Genomic DNA, 12,909 nt, shown 5'->3' on the forward strand with positions numbered 1-12,909 from the left:
GGGTAGATAGTTATACAATAAATAACAGATTAACTTTAGACAGAATTTCTTGCCAGTTCTCTACTGAAACTATATGCCTGAACATCACCACAGTTGAAATATTATATAAAAAAATTACTTTTTTTGTTTAAGCTACTCATGAGTGGAATTTACAGTAGATTACTTAGATTTAGAGACTTAAAGATGGAGTCATGCTGTATCAAGGTTTAAAGAGTATGATGGAAGATCGTGGACAATGGCAAGAGCTTCACCGACAAGAGCGTCGCTCTGGAATTATGAATGAATGTTGAGTTTGAAGAAATTGGATCTCCAGTTCCGTTTAGTTTTTTAATAATCGTAGCTTAATGCTATTAAACAGCCTTTACGATTTATGCTCCATCCAATCGAATCAAAATTGCTCAAATCCGATTAGTAGGTATAGATATTTAGGGATTAAAAGCAAGCAAACACTTCAGCTTTACTTTACACTTTTATTAGTTGACATATAATTTTACCCTATTGTTTAGTGTTGCAAGAAGTTTCAACAGACAAAAACAATCTATGAAATTTTTATACAATAATAATATAACACAGGTAGTTCAGCAGTTCACAACTAGTTTAAAAAACACATTTTTTATGATCTTTACATAAAAATATAAGTGCGATATCTAATAAATACATATACTCTATCAACAACATTATATTGTTGTTGTCTTTACGTAGTGCATTATACATATGTAAGTGGCGAGCCCAATTTAAAAGATATTTAACTGATAAATTGATCAATTTTTATTGGTAGCCTTTTTCTACTATACTACTACTTCTACTATACTCTACTACCAATTTGGTAATTGGAATGACAAACAAACTGACTTACTGATGATGATAAGCATTACGATAGTCATGAATACATTACGGGGGTTACTTTTTCATTTGAGACCCGTGATGCCACACATGTGCCATTCCAAAGAACTCAGATATCATCCTTCTTATACTTCCAATAATAAAAGAACTGATCGTTCGAAATATAAATTTTCCTGTGTCCCTAGTTCAGCTATGTTAAAATCTGCAGTAGAACAGTCCGGCATAAAGATTGCTGTTGTTATATAATAAAACACTTTTAATTTATTTTAATTAATTATATTTTATTTGTCTTAGCACATATTTTTATTATTATACTAGTACTTAAAAGAAATTTGACAGATAAAAGCAAGGTACAAAATTTAACTTTTAATTTGTACTTACACGAGACATATACCGTACACGCTTCTATTGTTAATATGTACAGTGAATTTCTTTTCTATCCGGATTCTATCTATGAAAATCTAGAAGTGGCTTCGCTGTTTTAATTATATTTATTATTGCATCTGTAACTAGTATTCGTTTTCCAAATATAAATAAATAAAGTAATGTTGATTGAATTGTAAAGAAAATCTGAATATAACCTATTCGGATCTATAACCTAGACGAAATCCCTTATGTTCTTGACTTGTTAACCTTCCAAATATTACGTAACTGTTATCTTTAATCTGTTATCATTAATTTCTTACATGTATGTGATAACGTAATTATGCGAAGCTGATTTCTCTGAATTCGAACTCGTGCCATTTACTCTATGTAATCATATTACAATATCCATGAGATATGATAGTAATTTATGCCTAATTAAACAACGTTTTACTTTTTAAAACAACAACCTTGTAAGTTCTGAGAAAGCAAATTTGGAACAGTTGAAAATAGGGCCCTAAAGGCTTTGTCTCATTGGTAAAATTATTTATCTAAGGCTGGTGGATTTCATTTTTTTTTTTTTAACAGATTAACAATGTAAAGTGCGACATGTGACGGACAGAAATATACATCCTTCGATATTCATTTCCTCTATAAAACTGTAGTACATCACTTTACGCTATTGTCAATAATTTCCGCAGAGTACTAGATCAATTATTGATTGTATTTGATAAAAAAGGATTGTATTTGGTATTTTTCTCACACATCGAGTTTCATTAACGAAGTTTTCATACGGATTTTTTTAAAGTTTTTATAAATATTCTATAGACTGTGTACATTAGGGATAGTGTAGAATTCTAATGCTAAAAGAATTATCCAAATCGTTTAGTAGTCACGGAGTCTATTCTAACAAAAAAATTAATATTCCTTCTTTATAATATTAGCATAGATATATCAGAGTAGCAGGGGAAAACCTACCACCGTATTGAATTAATTTAGTCTACTGCCGGTGTTTATATCATCAGAGAATTACTGAGGAACATAAATTAACAAACATTTTTAGTATCGATTGACGATCTTTGCGTATATTATATGAAGTATCGAGCCACTGAGCTATGATAGTTTCTAGCAGTACTTTTATCTTATTATTTTTGAACTTTTTATTTCTTATGTACTACGTAAGTAATAAATTCGTCGCCCATTTAGTCTCATGTCTTACCTATTTCAGCTCGTCATAAAACAGCTTCTTTGTAAGCAGTATTTCTATTGAAGTGTGATATAACAGTGAAATTTCAGCCTACAAAGACATGATACCTTATTCCACACTCCTTAGAAAGGCTACGCATGGAATAACATAAGAGTCTCATAAGGATCACATAAGGACATCTTCCGTCATTTGTCATTGAGTTGACCGCTTGTGGTGTGCTTGCAATTGTAGTTATATAAAAAAATCATTTCAATATATTTATAAGATGTTAACGTAAACGATCAAATATTTATTATTCCTTATTACATTATTGTTATAGTAAACTGATCACAAATTTATTTTATGCGTCAAACTAGGTATCCTTTTTTAGTTTAATTTTATTTACAAATTTTGTTCATTGTCCATGCTTTATTCTTTTACTATAACTATGTTCAGGTGACTCTATTTTGTTCTTTTAGTGAACAGCCATCTTAAATTTTACTCTATATTTAATTTTGTTCATTTCTAGTGGCCCACCTTAAATTCAATATTTACAGTTTTTTGAGTTTTATACATATAAAACCATAGCCTGTGTCTCTAATCTAACAATATCAATTCTGTAATAATAAATGTGCCTATGAAATGATGAATTTCTTAGTACTAGGTGTACTGTTGTTTAGAGTGGTGTGTTTAGAGCTTACTTTCCTAACAATAAAATGGTCTCTCTCTCTCTCCTTTTGCAATATTAGTATATATTTATACAATTATTTCGTGATATTATTTATTCAATGAATTTAGGTCGAAAAAGTAATAAAAACCATTGATAAAATACAAACATTGTAAGAAACGTCCAAAATATTTTGTTTTTATTTTAATAAATAACTATTATACCCACCTATTTATCAAACTACAGTAACGTAATTTGTTCAAATTGGATACTGACATATTATTATGTCAGCACCCAATATAGAAAGTAAAAATTTTAGAAATTAAGAAAGTGTTATTGCATTTTCTTCAATAATATCCCGTTAAAAATATGGTCGATCTTTAGGCCTAAATGCATTACATATCTAGTCACTAAATATAATTTATTTAGCCATTTATTTTATAATATTGTAATGAATTCCTTTTTATTATCAGATCATGATTATTATATAAGTAATATATAATAATTACGAATATTATATCTAGCTATATAATACGAATGACATAGTCATAGGTTTTGTAAAATTGCAACTCAATAAGATACTAGTTGAATGTTCTCTAAAATAATTTATAGACATATCGAGTAACTACCATTTTTCTTACTTAAAAACTTTACGTACATGTGTTTGTATATTTTTTTTATAATATTATTTTAAGTAGTTTCAAAATAATTGACATATTTTATCTATCTTAGCACTTGAAATGAAATGGTTAAGATATTTATTTATTAGGCATAATTTAGGTACATATTTTTTAAATATAGTCGCCGTATATGCTTAAATGTAAATCCATACTTATCTACTGTTGAATAAATAATAGTTCCCACCTATACAGCCATATAAAAGTGCACAGTGAATGAGTCTCATACATGTTTAACAAGAATTTGAATCCTCATGTTATCCATTTTCCAATACTATTAATAATAGGTACTACTAATAAAGAAAATATAAAAAATATATTTTAGATGGGTCAGTCGTCAGCTTGCGGAAAACTTTTATCATTATAACAATAGTTAACTATAGTTATATATCCAAGTATGATGGATGTATGGATAGATCCGTTTCGAGTCCTAATTATCTATATTTCAATACCATTACTAATATAGGTAACACTAATAAAGAAATATAATATATTTATATAATATTTTCGAGAGTTCAGAACGCACAACAGTAATCAGAATAGTTAACCATAGTTATGTTGGATACATTTATTGAGATAATACATTAAAAATATATTCACACTCTCTTACAAAATGTGTCTAGATTGCTTATAACCATTATAAATCCTGTCAGGAGATGTCAAATCACAAGAAATCCTCTCCAATTGATCACAAAACACTGAATCGTATAGCCGAAAACTGCACTATATCACACATAACCTCGAATATTGGATATTACCGGTTGGGACGCACTCATCGGCTGAGTCGTCGCCGTCGTCGGCACCGTTGTCCGCGGTGGCCGAAGACGTCGAGGGCTCGGCCTCCATACAGGCATTTCGAGGCGCCAGGGTGAGCTCTGCACGGGACAGGTGTCGGGCCAGCACTAGGGTCCAACGCTCGCCTTCGCTGCTGTTTTATCTGCCGCACGCGTCATCAGAGTGACGTAGCGGTTCGTCATCTCCTGTGACGAGGAAAACGCTTTCCGAGAAGCTGCGCGCGCGCCGCGGCCGGTGCATGCACACTTGCATCTACGCCTCATCTTAACATTTACTAGTCAAGGATTTCTTTAAATTTATTTATGTGTAAAATAGTACCCATTAAATATTATTTGCAAGGTATTGACTGCGTAAATTGTGCAAATTTTATTATGCTTACTACTATTATAAATACCAAAATAACTCTATCTCTCTGTCTGTCAGACGCGTTTTCATGTCAAAACTACTGAACCGATTTAAATTAAATTTAGTACACAGATAGTCTAGACCCTAAGAAAGGACATAGGTTACTTTCTAAAATGAAGAAGGGTTGTAAGGGGGTTGAAAGGAAAAAGGTTGTTTGAAAGTATCATCATTTTAAAATCTAGAATTAAATTTTTAGGTTGTTGATTAAATAAAAATAAATATGACATTCAGAGTTTTTAAACATTTTACTCTTAAGGCTTTAAAATAAAATAGGTGATGAAAGTTTTTAAATTCGTCATTTTGATGCTAGAACGATGAAACTTTTTTTTATTGCTTTCTTCGGTTAGATTATTAATTAATTTATGCTATTCAAGGTCACTATTCCACGCGGACGAAGTCACGGGTACAGCTAATTGCATATAAATTTTTGAAAATATTCAAATAGTACCTAATACATTTCAGTGTCTTTATTTTATTTCTCCATGTAAAGTATTATTACATATTAATAATTACATCGAATGACAATTAAAGAATTATCTATATTAAGAGTTAAAATTAACACTAATATATATATATTACAATATTATACAAATATATTCGAAACAATAAATATATTTATAAATAAACATTATTTTAGAGCCAGCACATCTCATTATCATGGCTATGGTACCATAGACAAAATAATATTTCATAAAAAAATTACATACGGTCTTAATAATACAAAACTACAATCAGTTTGCCAATGTTACATTGAATTCTTTACTTAACAAAATGTGACATCCCTCTAACTATCCCGTCTGGGATCACAGTTGTAAATTTTGTTACATAAATATCTATTTTAATTACTTTAATATTACGGTATAGCAATATTAATGTTTGTATTATTGTTTTCAATATAATGGATTTCTATTATATAAAAGGTAAGCAATCTGTCGGTCTTCCAGATGGTAAGTGGTAACCGTGTAGCTTTTATACATGACTAGCTACTCGCCCCGGCTTCGCACGGGTGTACATGTATTATATATATAAAGCTTCCTCATGAATCACTCTATCTATTAAAAAAACCGCTTCAAAATCCGTTGCGTAGTTTTAAAGATTTAAGCATACATAGTGACAGACAGCGACAGCGACTTGTTTTATACTATGTAAGGATTATAAAGAGCGTTATGGACATGGCGTCGCGTCGTATCATGTGACACTCGTGATAAGTTCTATCGCACGTTACCATTCCCCAGGACTAAGATCGCATGCCTCTGCGCCCGTAATTTAATTGTGACTTTTTATGTTAGTACTCCAATTGTACCTACTGCTTTTTCCCTTAATTTGTATTATATTATTATTTCTTAAATAAAGATATATTCTTATGCAGAAATGACATACACTGTATTCTACGTCACTGAAACGGTTTATTTAGTTTAGTTATTAGTACTATATATAGTATACTTGACTTTGGCGTTTAGTTTTCATTTGAGTTTCTTCTCAATTTTATCTGTATCCTCAATTAGACCGTAGGGAAACAATATTATTCTATATATTAATACGAGAAGCAAAAACTATGTACCCATTATTACAAAAATTACGCGGATTTAAACGTTTGAAATTTCTCACAGTTATATTTTATACAGAGAAGTGCAGCTTACATTTTTTTTTATTTATGTATAAAATCAAAATTAAATAAACAAAATATAAGTACCGTGTGTTTAACACGCACATGCATAAAAGTATAGTTTTTGACAATGGAACCTTCAAGCTTACATATAATTCAAATTAATTATGGTGGATATTCAACCACTAAACCACTACCTCTAACCACTATTATTTTTTAATTCATTTGATTTATTGAAGAATTTTTAAATAAATTCGTATGTGACAAATTCTATGTAGGTATACAAATCTGAGGGAAGAGGTTGTTAGTAATGTGGAATCATGACCCCATTACTAGCAATGTACCATGACAGGTTGACCTCCACGCGGTTCCCCCTGGAAACCATCGTGATAAATTCCTGGTGAATTTGTCACGATGAACTGACCTGATCTCATGTTCATCTGATCATCCTCCACTGGTGCCACGCCAGCGTAAATCGTTAGGCCAGGCGGGTACACAATTCCATTAACATCCGAAAAATAAAATCTGGAGAGATGAGATTGTTAATACAAAATGGTGACTAAACCTATTTAATTTATAATGGATAGTAATGGAATGGTACCCGCCTGCGGTAACTGTATTCGCTGACAGGGCAGCAGTGGCGGATTATAAGATGAACATTATGTCAGGTCAGTTAGCCCATCGTGACAAATTCACTAGTAATTTATCAGCAGCATCCATATATATTTATTATCCATATATATTGTATACTAACTCTTAGCCACGACTTCGTCTGCGTGGAATTAAAATAAATAAAATTTCTAAAATCAACGTAGCAAAGTTTACTCCTAATAACATTAGCTATCTGCGAGTGGAAGTCCCGTAAAAATCGGAACGGCCGTTTCCCAAATTAACAAGAACAAATAGACAAAGAGACAAAAAGTTTTAAATTTATATTTTATATGTAAGTACCGTATATACTTTCATATGCATTTAGTGTAAAGCTGATTCTGAACAATTAAACTTTATTTATTTGTAGGTACTTATTTCATACTTAATACAGTGAAAAGTGGAAAATAACAAGATTAGTGTATTTTAAAAGAAAATCTAGTTTAAACTGGTAACTGATATGATTCATAAAGTAATGGGCATTATGCGTTCATTATTATATTATTCATTCATTCATTATTACATATTTAAATGTTTACTGTAATCCTGAACACTCACAATGTAACGCGGTCAAGGAACAGCCGCCACTCATATTTACAGCCGGAAGGAGAATGGGGCTGCATAAGTTTTTTTTACTTTTTTACTATTTCAGGCTACTAAGTAGGCGTACAACCAAGTCTTTACCTCACCTTTGCAGTCTGCGGTCGCGCCTTGACTTCTTTTTCCCTAACTCTTCCCATTTATTGATATTTGAGCGACAATAATAACAGTTTTTTTACAAATAGGTATCAGTGTCTCAGCGCCTGCACTAGCACGAGATTAAATAAACTGAACCTACAACTTATAAAAAAAAACTATTTACGGATAAATTAGAATATGAGTCTACCTACCTCGAGCTTCCTAATTCAAATGTAGCTTTGTTTATATTGTGTTTCCTGGAGATTACCTGTTTCATTAATGTTATGTGTGTTATATTAAAAATTTAACTAGGTACCAGAGTATTATAATCTTACAATGTCACCTTTCCGCCGTCAAGCAGTCTGCTTTACAAGTCTGTGTTCCGGTTCGAAGAATGACGAAAATGAAATTGGAAGGTTAAAGATTAATGATAACTTAGTAATAACTTACCCTTTGTGAGTACTCTGGTTATAGATTACCCTGTTTGATTGTTGATTTTTTTTTTATTTGTTTAATTCCACAGACAGAGGTCCGTGCCTTTGTTAATTTTATCTATCTCCATTAAAATTAATTACAATTTTATTTTATTAACATTTTATGGTATACCGCTGTATAAATTACAATTAGAGTCTGATGAAATTAAATTAATCAATTATAATTAAAATCAAACAAACTTAGACCGAATAAAACCCAAAAACTATCAATAAATAAAATTAATTCAACATTATATAATAATAAACATGATCTAACCCTGTTTGATTGTTGATTTAAATTATCATTAATCTATAACGATTAATAATAACTTAGTAGTCTTCTATTCTGAGTGATAAGTGAGATTTTATAGATACCACCGACCACATGAATTGTGGCCACAACATTTGACACGTTTACCCACATTTCTCTGGTTATATTATATTTTTTTAATGAATGATAATGGATTTGCTAACGATTGCTCGCAGGACTCCAGGTTAGGATGATAAGATGGGAATGAGGTTAAGTCAGTTAATTTAAATTTTGAGTAAATCACCAGGAATTAACCATGATGGTTTCCAGGTGAAACCGCCTGGATGTAGACCTGACACGATACATCACTAGCAATGGGATCTCTAGTCTCCATTACTAACATTTCCCTTCCTTAACATATCACCACCTCTTCTATTAATTTGTTTTTTTTTAACTATTTCTATTGCCGTATAGACACACACAATTTTATTTACTTGAAGCGATCATATTCAAACTCAAGCTAACTTTATATTTCAACGTAAGTGTATATTGGGTACTCCTAACAATTAGGCTACAACGCAAGAAATAATGATGTTCAAATATGTACCTAATTCATTATAAGAATATAAAACGACTTTGACAATCAAAACGGCGACCGAAATATTATTACTCATATACGGATGAGCGCATCTTGTGTAACTACCTATTGCTACATTACTCATGCTGCCACAACCGAAAGTGTATTATCGGAAGTAAATGTTGGTTGTACTAACATTTATAAACTAAATATAGCTCTATTTAGTTTGTGAGATTAATTCTAAAATGCAATATATATATCAAATCAAATTTATTCTAGTTGAAGATAATGGAGTGCTATTTCCGCCTGCGTTATAGCTTGAACACTGTCAGGGCACCAGTAGAGTATGATGATAAGCATAAGGTCAGGCCAGTTAGCCCATCGTGACAAATTCTTTAGGTCGTATAATGAAGATTTCTAGATGAAACCACGTGGAGATAAACCTAACAATCCCATTCCCCCCGCAATGTTGATTTTTTTAAGGGATGATAATGGAATGGTGCCATCACCTGCGCTAACGGTGTACAATGGCACATGGCGCACCGGTGGAGGATGATAAGACGAGTATGAGGTCAGGTTAGTTAACTAATCGTGGTAAATGCACCAGGAATTTAACTTGATAGTTTCCAGGAACCGCGTGGAAGTCAACCTGACATGGTACATTGCTAGCAATGGGGTTATTAATCCACTTTACTAATATTCCCCTTCTCCCCATCACGTTGAATTTTTTTTGTGGATTATAATGAAATGGTTCACCTGCCTGCGCTAATGGTATGTGCTGGCGAGGCATCAATGGAGGATGATAAGATGAGTATAAGATCAGGTCAGCTAACTAATCATGGTAAATTCAACAGGAATTTAACATGATGGTTTCCAGGAACCGCCTGGTGGTCAACCTGACATAATACGTTGCTAGCGATGGGGTTATTAATCCACATAACTAATTCCTTCACGTTGAATTTATATTCACCAAACCGAATGTCAGTTCTTTTGTTTTTTCGAACTACTCTAATGCTGTTGGCCGCAGCTGGTCTTTACAGCTTCACCGGACGATAGGGGGCGAATGTAGATGGTACTCCAAATCTGCGCAAGGCCTTATCGAGCGACCGAAGGCCAACTCTCGTCTGACGGATAGAACGTGAGCAAGCGAAGTACAGCATTGACTTCACGGGCTTAGCTATGTGTCTGATTACCCACTTTGTGAAAACAGTAACATAAAGTTATATTATTACTAGCTGTCCCGGCAAAAAAAAAATTTAGGGGTGGACTACCCCTAACATTTAGGGGGATGAAAAATAGATTTTGGCCGATTCTCAGACCTACTCAATACGCTCACAAAATTTCATGAGAATCGGTCAAGCCGTTTCGGAGGAGTATGCGAACGAAAACTGTGACACGAGAATTTTATATATAAGATTATTAGGTTAATCCAGACTTGTAGGAAAATTAGTAAGAAATAATAAAACATACTTGTAGTTACTCCGTCTTAGAAACCTTGATAAAAATTTATAGATATTTTATTAAGTGACCGCAGACTATAAATATTTCAGTGTACGTACGTTATTATACAAGTAAACACGCATGTTATGCATTTGGGAAACCCAGTAGATGTCGCGCTATTGTCATTGTTTTTTTAAGCATGTATCCGATGTAACGCATTTGGTAACTACGCGTACGGTACACGACACAGGGTCACAGAATATATAATAATACCTACAGCAGGTTTACGTACTGTGAAATTAGGATTTGATTCATTCTTCACAAGGTTATTCTTTGCAAAACGTTTTCTTCCGTTATTTTAAATATATTAGTGAGATAAATTATATAAATAATTTTAATTATAGGTTTGAACATTATTACGTTTTTTTTATTGATTTAATATAATTGTTATGGATGATTTTATTAAAAATATCGAAATTTTACACTCTTTCTCTATAGGAACTATAAGTATGCGATATTGCATACTCCTCTATCCGCGCAATTTTTTGTAAAAAAGGGTACAAAAGTTTTGCTGCAAGTATCAATATATACTCGTAGATACACATACATACATACATAGTCTTATTCATTTTATAAACGTGTTTAACTAAACCTCTTATTCTGTTGGTGGTTAAATAACCACCAACAGAATAAGAGGCGAAGATGATTATTGTAGATTTCAATTAATAACAAAAATCTGGTAAAAATCTTAACATATCTCTTATTGGTTGCTGCCAGTTTGGTTGTGCGTGGCAAAAAGTTTTGAGAAAGAATGAATGCTATTGATACGAAGGATTCCGATGCAAGGTTTATTTGTGGCAAGTTGTAAGATAATGACATTCATAAGCTTCTCCTTGTCATTGCATCTCTATACGTCCGTCGTTATATAGGTACATATATTACTGGATATGGCCGCGGTTTCTCCCGCATGAAATTAATAGCCTATAATTATGTTATTCTGATGTATAACCTACTTTATTCTGATGTAAAAGTACTGTAAAGTTTCATCAAAATCCGATCAGTAGTTTTTGCGTGAAAGAGTAACAAACATTCATTAATCCATCTATCCAACCATACTCACAAACTTTCGCGTTTATAATATTAGTAAGTGTGTAGAAATGTAACCTATCTTCATTACCAATAAGTCAAGTAAATACGGAGCAATGTATTAAAACACATTACCAATAAAATCTAATTTAATCAATTTCAAAATAACTTTCATAACAACTAGTTTACTTATTTAAAATAGCACGTTTACCTCGTAATACTGTATTAAAAAAATATACCTAATATTTGTCATACTAATAAGCAAAAGCGAAAGAAAGGTACAACGCTACTACTACTCGTCAACATCGCATTGCTGTTCATAGGTCTCTACATACAAAAATAGAAGATGGACAGTATGGTTACTGCCAATGTGGTATAAAAAATAGGAGATTAGGTTACTGACCCAAGTGACCATCTTCTACAAAGACGATAAGATCCAGGAGGTTTTTTAGTAACAGGGACTAGTGGATCCATTGCTAACAGTTGACCCACAGTTCCTATCCTTAAAACCTTCATAGTAAATTTTTGGTAAATTCAGCATGATGGGCTAATTGACTTGACTTCATGCTGATCCTATCATTTTATACTATTATCACGCCAACATTTTCGTTAGCGCAAGCAAGTGCAACATAACATGAAACGTAGTGACTACTTGCTCAGTGATACCAACTGAGAAACTAGGGTATATAGGTATTTATATAAATTTTAAAGGAATCGCCAAAAAATAGAATAGGACGGAGTAGTTTTCCTTTAACCTTATTTTCACATAGTTATGTTCTGTTTTACTAACAAACTTTACGTTACAATTTACTAAATTAAATATACATAAATATATACATATATATATATATATATTTATATATATATATATATATATATATATATATAAATGGCACTTTGTTCAGACGTGCCGTATAGGTAGTTTTTTGTTGATCCTTTTTCACTTGTTGATGGTATGCCAGATGACCATATATAAATGTTGATCCGTTTTGCACAACTGTCACGACGAGTAATAATAATAATTAAGCGATTTATACACGATTTTATAATCCACCTTTTTGGCATACGAGCAGTTCTTGATCCAATTCAAACGGGCCAATCAGGGTGCAGCATTTGCCAAGGGCTTCCTCATTGGCACGTTTGGGCTACTACATTATGGCTACAGTAACTTAATAATGTCTAGCTAGTATTTCAAAAATAATAGTCTACCTAATC

At 32.1% G+C, this 12,909-nt stretch overlaps 1 protein-coding gene across 1 annotated transcript in view; it reads right to left on the minus strand.

Annotated features, from left to right (window-relative positions):
- The window catches only part of LOC131844696 (DNA-binding protein D-ETS-6-like), a 39,125-nt gene extending 34,412 nt beyond the window's left edge, over nucleotides 1–4,713 (minus strand). Inside the window, 2 exon segments of the mRNA XM_059193637.1 lie at nucleotides 4,495–4,668; nucleotides 4,671–4,713. Of these exon segments, the coding sequence (XP_059049620.1) occupies nucleotides 4,495–4,668; nucleotides 4,671–4,713 (217 nt within the window).
- Between the last annotated feature and the right edge of the window lie 8,196 nt (nucleotides 4,714–12,909).

This window comes from Achroia grisella, unplaced genomic scaffold (assembly GCF_030625045.1).
Source record: "Achroia grisella isolate CSIRO2021 unplaced genomic scaffold, CSIRO_AGI_Agris_v1 utg4116, whole genome shotgun sequence".
NCBI classification, from domain to species: Eukaryota; Metazoa; Arthropoda; class Insecta; order Lepidoptera; family Pyralidae; genus Achroia; species Achroia grisella.